Source organism: Lithobates pipiens, unplaced genomic scaffold, assembly GCF_037356315.1.
Source record: "Lithobates pipiens isolate NorthernLeopardFrog02 unplaced genomic scaffold, aLitPip1_a1.2 Scaffold_1, whole genome shotgun sequence".
NCBI classification, from domain to species: Eukaryota; Metazoa; Chordata; class Amphibia; order Anura; family Ranidae; genus Lithobates; species Lithobates pipiens.
The window spans coordinates 92,306,580-92,324,644 of NW_027507685.1; the positions used below are offsets into that span (position 1 = coordinate 92,306,580).

The 18,065-nt window shown below is 46.5% G+C and overlaps 1 protein-coding gene and 1 long non-coding RNA gene across 2 annotated transcripts in view; one reads left to right on the plus strand and one right to left on the minus strand.

Annotated features, from left to right (window-relative positions):
• LOC143948006 (rho GTPase-activating protein 6-like) overlaps nt 1-18,065 on the plus strand; it is a 203,079-nt gene that overhangs the window by 129,187 nt on the left and 55,827 nt on the right. Inside the window, exons 6-7 of the mRNA XM_077465170.1 lie at nt 3,756-3,811; nt 9,263-9,413. Of these exons, the coding sequence (XP_077321296.1) occupies nt 3,756-3,811; nt 9,263-9,413 (207 nt within the window). The remainder of the gene's footprint in view (nt 1-3,755; nt 3,812-9,262; nt 9,414-18,065) is intronic.
• On the minus strand, nt 4,255-7,016 carry LOC143988251 (uncharacterized). Its single transcript, XR_013276806.1, has 3 exons — nt 6,819-7,016; nt 5,112-5,393; nt 4,255-4,980 (listed from the first exon to the last, which is right to left on the minus strand). It is a non-coding gene; the product is annotated as an uncharacterized LOC143988251 (long non-coding RNA).

Below are 18,065 nucleotides of genomic sequence, written 5' to 3' on the forward strand. Positions count from 1 at the left end.
TAATCAGTAGCTGTTACTATATTAGGTCCACAAAGGTTCTTTTCAGGACTGGTATCAGTGGTATGGTAATAGGCTTGTACACGTATAATATTCTTTCTTCCAAATATAGAAAGAATATTATACTTGACTGCTGCCCTTCTGCTGTAGTCTGCTAATCAGTCACAACCTAAGTGTTCCACAAAGGTCCTTATAAGGACTGGTAACCTGGTGTAGGGTGCTACAGTACATAAGGTTGAGTGAGGTACAGTCTGCTATTCCGTAAGGACTGGTATAGGTCCACAATACCTAGGGTTGAGGTGCACTACTGCTGACCGCTGCCCTATACTGCAGCAGTCCTTCATCAGTATAGGGACTGACGTACAGTCTGCTAATCAGTCACACACAACCTACTTGTTCCACAAAGGTCCTTATAAGGACTGGTAACCTGGTGTAGGGTGCTACAGTACATAGGGTTGAGTGAGGTACAGTCTGCTATTCTATAAGGACTGGTATAGGTCCACAATACATAGGGTTGAGGTGCACTACTGCTGACCGCTGCCCTATACTGCAGCAGTCCTTCATCAGTATAGGGACTGAGAGTTTTGTCACAGGGTCATTTAAAAAATGACAGGCAGAGGAAGAGGCAGGCCCTTCCGCAGGGGTGGTAGGGGTAGGGCAGGAGCAACTAGGCTTGAGCTGTTTGCTCCTGTGACCAGTGACCATGTATATGTCTATAAACAATTGTTTTAAATCGAGCACACAGACCTTCTTTCTTCATTTGGCTCACTTCCTTGTCCAAAAAAAGCACACGTACTATATGCCCGTACCCTCCTGTTTGAAGAGGTTGAGCGGTGTCATATTTCTACTGGGGCTGCTTATTATGAGGGGCTCCCACCATCCCTGTGCTGTGCTGATTTCCTCCTGGGGCTGCTTATTATGAGGGGCTCCCACCATCCCTGTGCTGTGCTGACTTCCTCCTGGGGCTGTACCTCTGCTGTGCATATTATGAGGGGCTCCCACCATCCCTGTGCTATGCTTATTATGAGGGGCTCCCACCATCCCTGTGCTGTGCTGACTTCCTCTTGGGGCTGTACCTCTGCTGTGCATATTATGAGGGGCTCCCACCATCCCTGTGCTATGCTTATTATGAGGGGCTCCCACCATCCCTGTGCTGTGCTGTGCTGACTTCCTCCTGGGGCTGTACCTCTGCTGTGCATATTATGAGGGGCTCCCACCATCCCTGTGCTGTGCTGACTTCCTCCTGGGGCTGCTTATTATGAGGGGCTCCCACCCTCCCTGTGCTGTGCTGACTTCCTCCTGGGGCTGTACCTCTGCTGTGCATATTATGAGGGGCTCCCACCATCCCTGTGCTATGCTCATTATGAGGGGCTCCCACCATCTCTGTGCTATGCTCATTATGAAGGGCTCCCACCATCCCTGTGCTATGCTCATTATGAGGGACTTCCACCATCCCTGTGCTATGCTGACTTCCTCCTGGGGCTGCTTACGGTGCAGGTGTCAGTGCTGTATATCACGGTGCTGGTGTCAGTGCTCTCTATCACGGTGCTGTTGTCAGATCACTCTATCACGGTGCAGGTGTCATTGCTGTATGTCACGCTGCTGGTGATCATCTCCTGCACCCTCTTCTTTGCCTACCCTGACCTTCCCTCTCCTCCATTGCCTTCATGCGCTCCACAGTCCTGAATTGTCACAACAATTTCCCATATAAAAAAAGAATGCTTGTAGTTGTCGATCCCAGATTCACCTCATACATGTGTTATACATGTGGTGGGACTGTGTTTGCACAGCTATTAATTATTTTGTGGCTGCAAATTTTTACCTGTAGGTTTGCAAAGTTCACCTCCCATTGAAGTCAATGGGGCCCGCTGCGAACGTTCCGGTTCGCGAACTATCGGCCGCGTTCGCGGAACGTCCCGTCGGAAGTTCGTCCATCACTAGTTGCAGATCCTTTTACGACACTAGGCAGATGAGGTCTCCTTCAACTCCTCCCCCTTCGGTCACATGACCTGTCCCTAACTCTTCATTTCCTCCTAAGGTGAAAGGCTGGCCGGACGGCCGCGGAGGTGGCCGTGGAGACGGCTGTGTTGAGCGGTGCTGGCACAAGGAGCAGCCCAGCCCACAGCCTTGATAGAGACTCTGCCAGAAACAAATGCGGCCATCTCTGCGGAGTCGGCCGCGGAGCCGCTCGCGGAGCTTGTTGCAGGTCCGGCCAAGCAGCTGCACAATGGGGAGATAATGACATATGCGGCCCGGTGGGCAAATGCCCGGTATGCCCTATGGCCAGTCCGGGCATGCCTTGGACCCATTGTCAGACCCAACGCTGGTGCAGTGGGTCCTGGGTTCCTTCTGGTGCACGATAATGCCCTGCCTCATGTGGTGAGAGTATGCAGCCAGTTCCTGGAGGATGAAGGAATTGATACCATTGAATGGCCCCCACACTCGCCTGACCTAAATCCAATAGAACTCCTCTGGGACATTATGTTTCGTTCCATCCGACACCACCAGGTTACACCACCACCAGGTCTGTTCAAGAGCTTGGCGATGCCCTGGTCCAGATCTGGGGAGGAAATATTCCAGGACACCATCTGTCGTCTCATAAGGAGCATCCCCCAACATTGACAGCCATGCATACAAGCACCCGGGGGCCATACAAACTACTGAGGACCACGTTGAGTTGCTGCAATGAAATTTCAGTAAAATGTACTCGCCTGCAGCATAATTTTTTTACTTTGAATTTCAGGGTGTGTTTGAATTCAGCCCTCTGTAGGGTGATCATTTTTGTTTCCATCAAACGATGTGGCATTCTTTCCTTCCTAACACATAATTCAGACCATACCAATATAGAGCCTAACACGTAACCTAGTCCATACCAATATAGACCCTAACATGTTACCCAGTCCATACCAGTATAGATCCTAACATATTACCCAGGCCATACCAGTATAGATCCGAACACATAACCCAGTCCATACCAGTATGGATACGAACACATAACCTAGTCCATACCAGTATAGATCCTAACACATAACCCAGTCCATAGCAGTATAGATCCTAACACATAACCCAGTCCATACCAGTATAGATCCCAACACATAACCCAGTCCATACCAGTATAGATCCTAACACATAACCCAGTCCATACCTGTATAGATCCTAACACTTAACCCAGTTCATACCAGTATAGATCCTAACACGTTACCCAGTCCATACCAGTATTGATCCTAATACATAACCCAGTCCATACCAGTATAAATATCCAGCATGAAAATGTTTTAAATAAAATACAATATCTATCTATCTGTTATTAATAAATGCAAAATTCTGAATCCATTGTTGACACAAAATTTTCCGGCAAGGTGTTACAGAGTATGTGAACTCTAACAATGACCTTAATTGTTTTGGCAAGTTAAATATGAAGCTGAAAGCAATTTGTTATGTCTGATAAGTGCAAAAATACCTGTTTCTCTTGCCAGAAATCCTGTGAGGTGCTAACCTCCTACATTCCTCCCTGTGCTGCACTCTTCCTTGTTTGTACAGCTCCCATTGTAGACTACTAAACACTCACCCTGTGCATTATGGAAATGAGGAGAGGGGGACATGTACATAGTCCTGTCCTAGGTTGTGCAGTACAGTGTAGTAGAGTGTCACTCTAGCACAGGAAGTGTTTTACAGGCAGGATCAACAGGCGAAAATAGGGGGGGGGGGAGTCAGATAAATCTCAGAAATATGACATTTTTTTTGTTTATTTGACTTAGGCCTTCAGACGGTGGGAATCTTTCGTATCGCTGGTTCGAAGAAAAGAGTAGAACAGGCAAGTATAATACTGAATCGTGAGCAGACTGCAGAAACACATTAGGAGGAAATAGTAGTAAAAATCTTTTGTATTTTCTTGCCGTGATATTCATGGCAAATCTTTGTCTTCAGTTTTGGGCCAAGCAACTTGATCTAAAATCCCCAAAAATCTAACATTTTGCAGCTTCTCTCAGCTTAGATGAGGTGGCTGCATTAATTTTCTTTTTTCGGACTAAGATCATCTTTAGCAATGACAGAGAATATCTGTTGATCCTGCCAAAAACGCCATGTCTTTGTCACCTCCTGTGAGTTGAACTGATATACAGTGCATCCAGAAAGTATTCACATTGCTTCACTTTTTCCACATTTTGTTATGTTACAGCCTTATTCCAAAATTGATTAAATTCATTATTTTCCTCAAAATTCTACAAACAATCCCCCATAATAACAACATGAAAGAAGTTTGAAATCTTTACAAATTTATTAAAAATTAAAAACTAATAAAATCCCATGTACATAAGTATTCACAGCCTTTACTCAATACTTTGGGGAAGTTCCCTTGGCACCAATTACAGCCTCAGGTATTTTTGAGTATGATGCTACAAGCTTGACACAACTATTTTTGGGCAGTTTCTCCCATTCTTCTTCGCAGAATTTCGTATGCTTCATCAGGTTGGATGGGGAGCGTTGGTGCACAGCCATTTTCAGATCACTCCAGAGATGTTCAAATGGGTCCAAGTCTGGGCTCTGTCATTTGCCTTTTACAGAGGAGTTGTCAGGTCTTCCAGGAGGCTCTAACCACCCCTCCAGTTTCCTGTCCAGTAGTCTTGTTATCCCAGTATCAGGTGGAAGGGCAGTTGAGATCCCGCAGTCAGAAATACGGGACCACAAAGGGAAGTGCAAACAGACTGAATTAAGGAACACCAAACAAGCAGCTCACAGTTGGTAGAGAATGAAGTCAGCGAAACCCGATCAGAGTAATCCAAAGAAGTAGTCCAAGAGGCAAGGCTGGGAACAGGCAGAGTCGGCAACAGTGATCAGCGAAGTCCAAAGGAGTAGTCCAAGAGGCAAGGTCAGGAACAGGCATTGGCGAAGGCCACAGGGGTAATCCAAGAAGTGGAGTCAGGAACAAGTGGAAGTCAGAAACCAGCAAAACAATATCATACACCAACAATCAGTAACGGGAACCTATACTAGGGCAAAGACAGAAAGGGCAAGTGAAGATTTATATAGTCACTAGATCAGGTGACTGCATACAGCTGGTCACAGGGTGCAGCCAGCATCCAAACTCAAGAAGCAGAACATAACAATGATTCTACCTTTAAAGGAAGTTCCCTGGTGGTTCAGGCAATATAAAACCATCCAAAGAACCCCAGGCCTCAGGATCAAATCCCGGACACAGCATGACAGGTCGGGTGGCTTCCGTCTAACCATACAGGCCTGATAGGTGGAATGCTGAAGCGATGGCTGTTCTTTTGGCAGGTTCTCCTCTGTCCACAGAAAAAACACTAGAGCTCTGTCAGAATGACTATCAGGTTCTTGCACACAGGGCTGCTGTTAGAAATCATGGGGCCCCGTACAGCTTACCTGACAGGGCCCCACTAAAAAATATAAAAACAAAATTTTCGCTAAAAATACACAAAAATCATCATTAGTGGATACAAACACAACATAACTTATAAACTTATGGGGGGAACAGGAAGGCATGGTTAAGCAGTTAGGAGGGAACAGTACAGGGAGCCACAGAAGAAGGGGGACTGGAGGGTACAGTACGGGAGGGCACAGTACAGTGGTTAGGAGGGTACAGTACAGGGGAGGGTAAGTGGACACAGTACAGGGGGCCAGAGGGTACAGTATAGGGGCAGTAATGTATTATTATACAGATACGGCCTCCTGAAGAAGAGCTGTGCAGGGAAGTTGACATTTCAGATTCTGGCAGGCTGCCACTGGGCTAAATCTACAAATGGAAGAGCAACTCCCCCTCTACCTTCCCCTCCAGAGTTTCTGGCTTTCTTCTGGTGCTTTGCAGGGGTTCTGGAATAACTCTAAGGTGGAGCATCTCATTACTGCTGCTACTTGTGTGGGTGAGATATGTACTGTGCCAATCACATGGGATGAATAGGAGAGAAGGGTCAGCAGGGATTGGCACAGTACACATCCCACCCACACAAGCAGCAGCAGTAATAAGATGCTCCACTTTGGGGTTCTTCCTTAACCCTGAAAAAAATGGTGGGGGGGGGGAGGGATAGAGATGGGAACCATGGGGTAAGGGAAAATGAGGAGAGTGGAGTGGAGGTGGGTAGAGAAGAACTGGAGTGAGACTGTGGGAATTTTGGGCTGTATAGGGATAAAAAAGGAGGATTTGTGATAGAATATGGGAATGGGGAGGCATATAGATGGGGTGGAGGGGACTGGATGGTCAGGGATGGGCATGGGTAATACTGTTGGCTGGTGAGGAATTGCCACAGTATAATAAAAGCAAATTGTATGTCAAGGAGGGGTAGATGGTGAGATTTCATTAACTAATAAAGATTCAGTGTTGGGGGTGTGCAGGCTGGGGGATTCCAGCAAGTTATAGTGTTTGTGTATGGAGCACAGACACCTGTGTGAAGGTGGGGGGGCACATGTACCTGTGTGAAGGTGGGGGGCATATGTACCTGTGTGAAGGTGGGGGGCACATGTACCTGTGTGAAGGTGGGGGGCACAGGCACCTGCATGAAGGTGAAGTGTCTGCAGAGAAGAGGACTGGGAGGGGGAGGGGGAGGGAAGTGAAGGACTATTTTTTGTAAATTGTCAGGAAAAGAATGTCTGGAGAGGCTGAAAATTAGCAAGGAGCAGAAGTGGCGAGGGTTAACAACATGTGGTAGAAGAGCAGTGTGACAGGCAGAGACTGATGAGTGTTGTGACCTGTATGAAGATGAAAGGAAAGCAGGACCAGCTAGTGGCTGAGGTGGGGAGGATGATGCAGGGGAGGGAGAGACACACACATTAGGACAGCTGGACACAAGATACATTACAGCACTGACCTGTACAAAACAGCTGACCAAAGCCAGAGGAACCTCCTACCAGAGTACTGCGGGAAGCAGTGGGATGCACCAAGGACCCCTGGGCAGTTCTCAGAGGTGCCTGTATTTTAATACAGCCTTGGGAAGGGGCCGTATATGACTTATCCACCGGCACTTCCCCCGCTCTCAGTGTCCCGACACAACTCTGTGTTCCACACGAGGAAAACAGGCAGCCGCAATGCTGCTTTCAGATGCATCTAGCAGCTGAAAACTGACAGGAGGGAGAGAAATCGGCTTTCAGCTGCTAGATGGATCCTTTCTATATTTGTCATACCGCGCCGACCTGCCTCCCTGTCCGGGCCCCTGTGTGTGTGCGGGCCCCGTACAGAAGGACCGGTGGTTCCCCCCTATCAGCGGCCCTGCTTGCACACCTCCTTGGCCAAGGCCCTTCTCTCCCAATCGCTCAGTTTGGCTAGTCAGCCCTATCTAGGAAGAATCCTGGTGGTTCCAAACTTTTTCCATTTATGGCTGATGGAGGCCACTGTGCTCATTGAGACCTTCAATGCTGCAGACATTTTTCTGTACCCTTCCCCAGATCTGTGCCTTGATACAATCCTGTCTCTAAGGTCTACTGACAATTCCTTGGACTTCATGGTTTGGTTTGTGCTCTGACATCCACTGCTAACTGTGGGACCTTATATAGACATCATAGACATGATTTCCAAATCATGTCCATTCAGCTGAATTTAACACAGGTGGACTCCAATCAAGTTGTAGAAATATCTCAAGGATGATTGGATGCACCTGAGCTCAAATTTGAGTGTAATGACAAAAACTTGGATACTTAGGTACATGGGATTATAACAAAATAACTTATAACAAATAACAAACGTATTTCCCATTGTCATTAAGGGGTATTGTTAGCAGAATCCTGAGAAAAATAATGAACTTAATCAATTTTGGAATAAGGCTACAACATAACAAAATGTGGAAAAAGTGAAGCGCTGTGAATACTTTCTGGATGCACTGTATATCAGTGTTCACTTTGTTCCTAATGATCTTCTACTAATTCTCAGACCCATGTAATGAAGACAAAGGAAGATGTGTTGGTAGACCCTTTGGTCTACCAATACATCTTCCTTTGTCTTCATTACATAGGAGAATATCTCAGAAAAGAGCGTTTCTCAACTAGGGTCCCCCCAGAAGTTGCTAGGGGTTCCTTGAGCAATTTGTGCCTCTCAGATAAGTTCCCATTGATCTTTGGTGATTTTTTTATTATCTGTAAGGGGGTAATTCTTCCTAAAGATCACAAGTGTAAGGAGCATTCTTCCCACTGAACACCACACTAATATATCATGAGTTGTAGATATAGTCATTTTTAGCAGGGGTTCCCTGAGACCAGAAAGTTATTTCAAGGGTTTCTCTGTGTTGGAGAAGGCTGTCTTAGGGCAATAACATTCTCCATAAATCTGTTATATTATGTTCTACAAGCTGTAGGAGGGCATCATAATTAATAATCATACTGTAGATGACTACCTGTAAATTGTGTTAATAATGTATTAGTGATGCAAACACTATATTGACCAAATGTTTGTGAAAGTAAACATCTGACCATCACACCTTATTGGACATCTCATTCCAAACCATGGATAATAATATGGCCTTGACACCCCACCACCCTTTTCAGAAACAACAATGTCCAACTCTTCTGTGAGGATTTGTGACCATTCAACCAAAAGAACGTTTGTCAAATAAAGTGTACAAAGTAAAATCAAGTGCTATATATGGGCAAAAGTTTTGGAACCTTACCATCACACCTAATATGATTTTTTTGGACATCCTATTCCAAAACCATGGCCAATAATAGGGAGTTGGCCCCTATTTGCCACTTAAACAACCTCCACTCTTCTTAAATAAGCTTTCCACAAGGGTGTCTGGGGATTTGTGGCCATTTGTGGTACCAGGTACCCATGCTGGAGATAACTTGACTTTCAGTTGGCGTTCCAGTTTGTCCGAAAGGTGTTTAGTAGGTTGGAGGTCAGGGCTCTGTACAGGACACTCAAATTTCCCCACATCATACTCATCAAACTATTTCTTTATGCAGCTGGTTTTGTGTACAGGAAAACAGTTGTGGTGGAAAAGAAAAGGGCCTTCACTCAGCTGTTACCACAAGGTTGGAAGAAAACAATTATCTGTGTACGTTGTAGTATTCACAGTACCCTTCACTGAAAACATTCGAATTTAGAAAGGTGTCCACCTACTTTTGGCTATATAATGGATGTGATGGCTGGATGTCCACCCATTTTTGGTCATGTCGTGTTAATAATGATAAGATTCTAAAATTCTGGGATGTTTTTGCACTAAATTACATCTAAATTAAAAAAGTAGATTCCTTTTCAATTAAATATTTTACATTTTAATTATTTACTTAATTTAATTATTTTAATTTTAATGTAATCATTTAGCTTCGAGAAGAGTTTGCAAATTCCGGTGACGTTCTCCTTGGAGAAGACACGTGTGTCCATGACATATCTGCAGTGCTTAAGGGGTTTCTGAGGGACTTGCAAGAGCCTCTTCTACCTCAGGAATTATATACAGCATTCATGCAAGCTGCAGGTAAATCTAGATTTATTTTAAATCCTTAGTCGACAGCCACATATAGGATGGTCCTGCTTATCTAGGTTTCTGATAAAGCATAACAAGCACATAACTGAATATTGACCTTATTATTTTTATTTAGAGACTATACATAACAAAAGGAATATCACATCAGAATATTAAAAAAGGCAGAAAGGCAGAGGAAAATTAGGGAAGTAAACAAGTGGTTAAAGAGCTGGTGTAGTAAGAAAGGGTTTGGGTTCCTGGAGGGCCGACGTCTCAGTCGATAACCAGTACTATAGAAGGGATGGACTGCACCTAAATGAGGAGGGTGCAGATCAGCTGGGAATGAAGATGGCCAAAAAGTTAGAGTGGTTTTTAAACTAGGAGATGGGGGGGGGGGGTGTCCAGATGTAGAGATAGTCAGCGTGGAACATATTCTAGAGGGTAGTATTGGGGGCATTAGTGGTAGGTTGACCAAAGCACATAAATCCAAGGTTCTCGCGGAGAACCTCGGAGTACCCAATAAGAGGATAATATGCGACCGGCATATTCCCCAATGCCAGGAGCCTGGCGGACAAGATGGGTGAACTAGACATACTGTTGTTACGAGGAAGATTTGGATTTTGTGGGAATTTCAGAGACCTGGTTCAACAGCTCTCATCATTGGCTGACAACCATTGCAGGGTATACCCTTTATCGCAAGGATAGAGAGGGTGAAATAGGGGGAGGGATGTGCCTATATATCAAGAATATGTACTAATGAATGGGAGAGATGACATCACTAAGGGAGCTAGGGGGGAGGTGGAATCCTTATGGGTAGAGCTCCAAAGGGATGAAGCTAAGGGGAATATAATACTAGTAGTATGCTATAGGTCCCCTAACCTGAGGGAGGAAGGGGAGACAGATCTCCTATCACAATTTGGATTAGCAGCAAGGATGGGAAGTGTTATCATAATGGGGCATTTTAATTATGCAGACATAGACTGGGCGGAGGGAACCACGCATTCATCTAAGGCTTGCCAGTTCCTAAATGTCTTGCAGGGCAATTTTATGGGTCAGATGGTAGACGTACCAACAATACAGACCTGATCATGGATGTGGAAATAGGGACAATTTAGGAAACAGTGATCACAGGTCAGTTGGCTTCAGTATAAATCACACAAATGGCAAACATAAGGGGAATACGAAGACACTGAATTTCAAAAGAGCCAACTTCCCTAAACTACAAACCTTGCTAGAAGGCATAAATTGGGATAAAATCTTAGGAACAAAGAACACACAGGAGAGATAGGTTTGCTTTAAGAGCATATTAAATAAGGGCATTAGCCAATGCATCCCATTGGGCAATACATTTAAAAGAGCGAACAGAAGTCCTGGATGGTTTAACTCCAATGTAAAAATGCATATAAAAGCAAAGGAGAAGGCCTTCAAAAAATATAAGGTTGAGGGATTATCGTCAGCATTCAGACTTTATAAAGAATGCAAGAAGAAATGTAAGGGTGCAATAAGGGGGCTACGATAGAACATGAAAGACATATAGTGGAGGAGAGCAAAAAAAATCCCAAGAAATTCTTTAAGTATGTAAACAGTACAAAAGGGAGGACAGACCATATTGGCCCCATAAAGAATGAGGAAGGACGTCTGGTTACAAAGGATGGGGAGATTGTGAAGGTATTGAATTTATTCTTCTCCCACTCTACAAGATTCTGGTCCGGCCACACCTGGAGTATACTGTCCAGTTCTGGGCACCAGTCCTCAGGAAAGATGTACTGGAAATGGAGCGAGTACAGAGAAGGGCAACAAAACTAATAAAGGGTCTGGAGAATATTAGTTATGAGGAAAGTTTGCGGGCACTGAACTTATTCTCTCTGGTGAAGAGACGCTTGAGAGGGGATAGGATTTCAATATACAAATACCGTACTGGTGACCCCACAATAGGGATAAAACGTTTTTTCGGAAGGGAGTTTAACAAGACTCATGGCCACTCATTAAAATTATAAGAAAAGAGGTTTAGCCTTAAACTACATAGAGGGTTCTTTACTGTAAGAGCGGCAAGGATGTGGAATTCCCTTCCACAGGCAGTGGTCTCAGCGGGGGGGCATCTATAGTTTCAAGAAACTACTAGATAAGCACCTGAATGACCGCAGCATACAGGGATATACAATGTAATACTGACATGTAATCACACACATAGGTTGGACTTGTGTCTTTTTTACAACCTCACCTACTATGTAATAGACATGGGCGCCGTCAATAAATTTGTTTCGTTCCGTTACCTTCCAGTTCATGTTAGAATTAATTCGTACTTCGTATTTCGTGTCCGAAATTCAATTTCAATTCGTACGAAATACGAATTGTCGTTAGGTTCGATAACTTGTACGAACGTTCTTTACGATGAATTTAAAGGAAAAAATATATACCTCAATATGACAATATATCCAAATTTCGTTACTACGGAAACAACACGTGACTTGGTTGACCAATCAGAGGTTTTCTTCTGCTGCTGAGGCCTACAGGGCAGGCCCGATCATGTGACTTCCCTTTGTGGGTTAGTTAGTGTAGTGGAGCTGTCAGGAAAGGCTGGCTGGGGACAGTGGTCCGTCACCTATCTGTGCGCGCCTGCGGGTGCCTGGTGCGCGTGTTCGCGGTTGCTCGCGCGCGCGCACGGTTACCGGCGCCAGGCGGGCTATTTAAACCCAGTTCTCCCTTCTGATCTTGCTGCTTGATCTACAGCGTTCCTGAGACTTACCTGAATCTGATCTGTTTGTGTATTGACCCGGCCTGACCTGCGACCTTCCCTGCGACCTTCCCTGCCTTCTGCCTGCCTCTGACCTCCGGTTTGTCTACGACTCTGCACCTGTCTCATCCTCTGGTCCATCCGTGCTCATCCGTTACCGACTCGGCCTGTTCCACGTTCCTGCCTCTGCCTGCTGCATCTGTTCCTGTACTGACTGTCTGGTTTGACCCGGCTTGCCTGACTCTTCTGTGTGCCTGCCCCTGAGTGATCCACCTGTTCCTGTTGGTCTCCTGCTGTCTACTGGTTCCTGCCTGCTGTCACTGGGGCCTGCTTCTCCAGCTACAGTTCCTGAAGTCAGCCTGATCCATCCACCGGCTGTTGATCCTGCCAGGCACTCGTGCTACCTCTGACTCCCGTGCCTCCTGTCACCATCATCAAGGCCTGTGAGTCGGGGACGCAAGAGAGGTCTCCTTCTGCATTCCGGGCTCACCACTAGGTACGTGACAGTATCAAGCAGCCATGACCGAGCCCGCGCAGGGAGCCTCTCCTTTGGATGAACTGTGTTTGCATCTGGCGGGTTTGACCCAGGCAGTTAAAAGCCTTCAAGAAAGCTATTCCCGTTTGGGTAACGTGTTCAAGCCCTCTCCCCGCCAGCTACTACCCAAGGGTCACCATCTGCCTCTGCCAGCATGCCTGCTCCACCAGCAGTAGTGATGTTACCTCCTGAACCTCGAGTGCCCACGCCTGAAAGATTTTCTGGTGAACGCAGCAAATTCCTGCGAGTTATACCTTGCTCTTCAGCCACGGACATTTTCTTTGGAAGCCACCAAAGTTGGCTTTGTGATCTCCTTGCTCCAGAACGAACCCCAGACATGGGCACATCGCCTTCTTGAACAAAAGGCTGACAAACTTTCCAACCTGACCACCTTTTTTTTTTTTTGTTTAATAAATGTTTATTAAAGATAAACAACAAACATATACTGTTAAATCCACATACAGCACCCAGTCCCATAAACCAGGGGACAGGATTAGTAATTAGCATCAGAGCATCTTAGGGCAAACACAGTAAAGCAATAACGGAAGTGCCAGTGAAGAAAAACAAACAAAAAAAAACACAAAAACAAAACCGAAAAGCATTCAAGAGATAATGAGCAAAGTACACAGCTCTGATTCAAGGACCAGGTATCATGTTGTCTATCACAGAAACTGAGAGATAACAGAAAAAGGCAAGAGAGTGTAAAAAGGGGGGGGGGGGGGAAGAGAAGGAGAGGAGGGTCAAGGAGGGGAGAAAGAGGGTGGGGGTACGGTGGCTCGCGTGGTGGCATGTAGAAACTTAGTTTGCGCTACTCAGTGGGGCTGCGCTAAGATATCTGCGTAAAATGTAGTGGAGGTAAATTCTTTCCAACAAGACCAAGTCAAGAGGGTTTTTTGCGAGGAATTCTTATTGGCATGAGTGATGTCCTCCATGAGGTAAACTGCCTCGATTTTACGCATCCAACTTTTCAGTGACGGAGTCTTTGATTGGCCCCACAGGGCAGGTATCAGTGCCTTAGCTGTGTTCAGCAGGTGTGGGATGATAGAGCGTTTGTATCGGCCCACAGGGTCTATAGTAGCATGGAAGAGAATGGCCCAGGGTTCATCGGGGAGGAGGGTGCCAGAAATACGTTGAATAATCTGGATGACATTCGACCAGAACGGCTTGATAACGGGGCATGACCACCATATGTGTGCATGAGTGGCCCGGAACCCACAATTCCTCCAGCATAACGGGGAGTTGTCAGGAAACATCCTGTGTAACTTCACAGGGGTGTAGTGCCATCTGGTGAGCAATTTGTAGTTAACCTCAGCTATTTGTGAGGCGATGGATGAGACCTGGGTTAGTTGTAGCACCTTCCGTTTTTGTAGGTCAGTGAGGTTGGTACCTAAATCTTTCTCCCATGAGGCCAGAAAGGACGGGAATGAGTTGTGGAGGAGACTATTGAGGGCCTTATAGAACAAAGAAATGCAATGCAAGGGAGGATCCTTGGGGTAAAACACCACCTCAATTTCATTTAAAGTCTCGGAGTCTCTCAGTGGTCGGGGCAGGGCCCGCAGGAAACACTGTAATTGAACGTACCTCCACTTGTCCAGGAATGTAATCGGCTTGGTGCCGAGTATTTCTGACAAAGGTTTAGGGGCATTGTTCCGGAGGACCTGGTGCAGCATCAGGGACCCATCCGAGGACCAGGCATGAAAGCCTGGATCTAGTAGACCCGGTAGAAAATATCGTTGGTGGAGAAGTGGCATTAGAGGGGAGTTGTAAGACCAGGAGAACCGCTTGTGTAAGTAGTCCCAAACAGCAAAGGTGGAGGAAGTGAGTGAGGAGGTTTCAGTACCAAGATGTCTGTGAACACGAGGGATCCACGGTGCAACTCTGAGGTCTGCCCCAGATAAAAAGTGTTCCATGGCCACCCACAGCTTGGTGTTAACCGCGTACTTCCAATTTGCTATCCTGGTGAGTATAATTGCATGGTAATACATCCTAAAGTTCGGTAGAGCCAGGCCCCCAGCATCTTTGGCACGGTATAAAACGTCCCTAGATACCCTGGGATGGCTGTTCCTCCAAACATAGCGGGAGATCATGGTCTGTAGTGTTGTAAAAAAACCTATGGGTACCCCCATGGGGATCATTTGGAATAGGAATAAGACTCTGGGCAATATGTTCATTTTAACAACGTTAACCCTCCCTAGCCAGGAGTGTGAAAGGTTCTTCCATTTTCTCAGGTCCTCTCTGATATTGTTGAGTAGTGGGAGGTAGTTATATCGAAAAAGGGAGTGAATATTTGGTGTAAGGTTGATTCCTAGATATTTCATATGACGCTGAACCCATGTAAAAGGGAAGAGGGGCCGCAGTAGATCTGCTTCCCGTCTGGGGAGATTAATGTTTAGAATTTCCGATTTCGAAAAGTTAATTTTAAAATTGGAGAGGGTTTGGTAGGTAGAGAGGGCCGACATCAGATTAGGCAGGGAAATATGGGGCTTCTGGACAAAAAATAAAATATCGTCAGCATACGCTGCATATTTATGCTGACCACCTTTTTTGACGCGATGGCCCGAATCTATGAGGACCCTCAGCTCTCAGCAACAGCCGAAGCCGCTCTCCATGCATTACAGCAGGGTTGCAGGGCCGCAGAGGACTACGTTGCAGAGTTCAGGCGTTGGAGTGCAGACACCAATTGGAACGATGCTGCTCTCCGCTACCAGTTCCGGTTGGGTCTGTCTGATCCCCTGAAAGATGAACTCGCCCGTGTAGGGGGTTCCTCAGACTCTGGATGAATTAATCAATCTATCCATACAGATTGACAGGCGCCTACATGAACGCAGGTCAGAGAGAGACGCAGGTCCGTCACGTGCCACCTGGATGTTGCCAAGAGTGCCCAGTTACTCAAGTACTATGCCACCAGCTCAGTCTACTCCTACTACTGATGTGCCGGAGCCTATGCAGCTGGGTTTGCTACGACCAACGCTCACACCTGAAGAACGTCATCGTCGCCGCATGAAGGATCTGTGCATGTATTGTGGGGAGCATGGGCACTACGTGAGGTCCTGCCCAACCAAGATCCGTAAGTGGCTTCCTCCTTCTGCTGATCAAGTCCTTGCAATCACCAATGCTTCCCCTCATCTTGCTCTTTCCGTTTTGTTGCAGCTCCCCGGAAAGAACATCCAGGTTCCCGCTATCGTTGACTCGGGAGCATGCAGCTGCTTTATGGACTCTGTTTTTGCAGCAAAACACCACATACCACTACGCTCCAAGACCCAAGGACTACTGATACATCTTGCCGATGGATCTGCCATCCGGTCTGGTCCTGTCACCCAGGAAACCATCCCCATCTCTGCCAGCATATCCAATCTTCACCATGAACTTTTATGTCTTGACATCATCACTTCCCCCCTGTTTCCTGTTATCCTGGGAATGCCCTGGCTCCAGGCCCACAACCCTTGCATTGACTGGACTACCAGAGATGTTACCTTTCCTTCACCCTATTGCTTCCAAAATTGTCTACCAAGGACTTCCAACCAGCCCACAGCTCTGATGTGCCTGGATACGGAAGCTCGCCAATTAGTTCCAGAGGCATACCACGACTTCATGGATGTCTTCAGCAAGAAAGGTGCAGAGACTCTTCCCCCTCACCGGGTCTATGACTGTCCTATCGAGCTCCTCCCTGGGGCCGAAGTACCATTTGGAAGAATTTTTCCTTTAACTGAACTGGAACTGGCAGCACTCAAGGACTATATTGACGAAAATCTTAAAGGATTCATCCGCTCTTCCACATCCCCTGCAGGAGCTGGCATTTTCTTTGTGGGAAAAAAAGGACCATACCCTTCGGCCATGTGTCGATTACCGGGAACTAAACAAGGTGACCATTAAAAACCGATACCCTCTTCCTTTGGTGCCAGAACTTTTCCAGAGACTGGGGGCAGCCCGTTATTTTTACTAAATTAGACCTACGGGGGGCCTATAATCTGGTCCGCATAAGAGAGGGTGACGAATGGAAGACAGCTTTTCGCACCCGATTCGGACATTTCGAATATCTAGTTATGCCGTTTGGGCTCTGCAACGCCCCTGCCACCTTCCAGCATTTTATAAATGACATCTTCAGAGACTTCCTGGACCTATTCGTCATCATCTACCTGGATGACATTTTGATGTTTTCTGCCTCCATCAGTAGCCATCGTCAACATGTCAAGTGTGTGTTAGAGCGACTCCGTCAGCATGGCCTTTATGCAAAACCTGAGAAGTGTGAATTTGAACAGAGTATACAGTTTCTGGGAATAATCATTTCTGTTGAGGGCATTAAAATGGACCCTCCAAAAATTTCCGCTATTCTTGAGTGGCCTGCTCCTGTGGATAAAAAGGGTGTTCAGCGGTTTGTGGGCTTTTCGAACTTTTATCGGAAATTTATTAAAGGATTCTCAGCCATCATTTCACCTATTACCCAGCTGACCAAGCAGGGAGTTCGATTTCATTGGACTCCCGAAGCCCAAACTGCTTTTGACACCCTTGAGACTTTTTACCTCCGCTTCTGTATTGAAACACCCTGACCCGGCTCTCCCGTTTGTTCTGGAGGTTGATGCATCCGAAGTCGCCGTTGGGGCAGTACTCTCACAACGACAAGCCCCCAAGTCTCTTCTGTTCCCTGTTGGCTTCTTTTCACGCAAGCTCCTGAAAGAAACTATGATGTGGGAGACAGGGAACTATTAGCAATAAAAGCGGCTTTGGAGGAGTGGCGGTACCTTCTGGAAGGAGCAGCTCATCTGATCCTGATCTATACGGATCACAAAAACCTGGAGTACCTGAAATCTGCTAGAAGGTTGAAGCCGCGTCAAGCCAGGTGGGCGCTGTTCTTTTCCAGGTTTGCCTTCCATGTCACCTACAGACCGGGTTAAAAAAATACCAAACCGGACGCATTGTCCCGCATGTTCAATGATCCCAAAGTACCTACCTCTCCGGATACTATTCTGTCGGCGGAAAACTTTCTCCTTCTTCAGGAAGATCTGTTAAGTCGGATTAAGCAAGCTTCCAGTGAAGAGCCCCCTCCTGCAGTAGCAAGGCTGCTTGCGAAAGACGGTCTGTTCTGGCTTGAGGACAAAATCTTAATTCCAGAAAATCTTCGGGCCACCATACTCGGGCTCTGCCACGACCATGTACTAGCCGGCCACTTCGGTGTCTCCAAGACGTCTGACCTCGTGCAACGCACGTTCTGGTGGCCGCAAGTTGCAAAGGACTGCAAAAGATATGTGGAGTCTTGTACCATCTGTAATCGCAACAAGGGTAATAAGGCCAGGGCTTGGGGCCTGCTCGAACCTCTACCTGCTCCAGAGAGACCCTGGAAATTAATCTCCATGGACTTTATTGTTGAACTTCCCCCTTCAGAAGGCCATACGGCCAT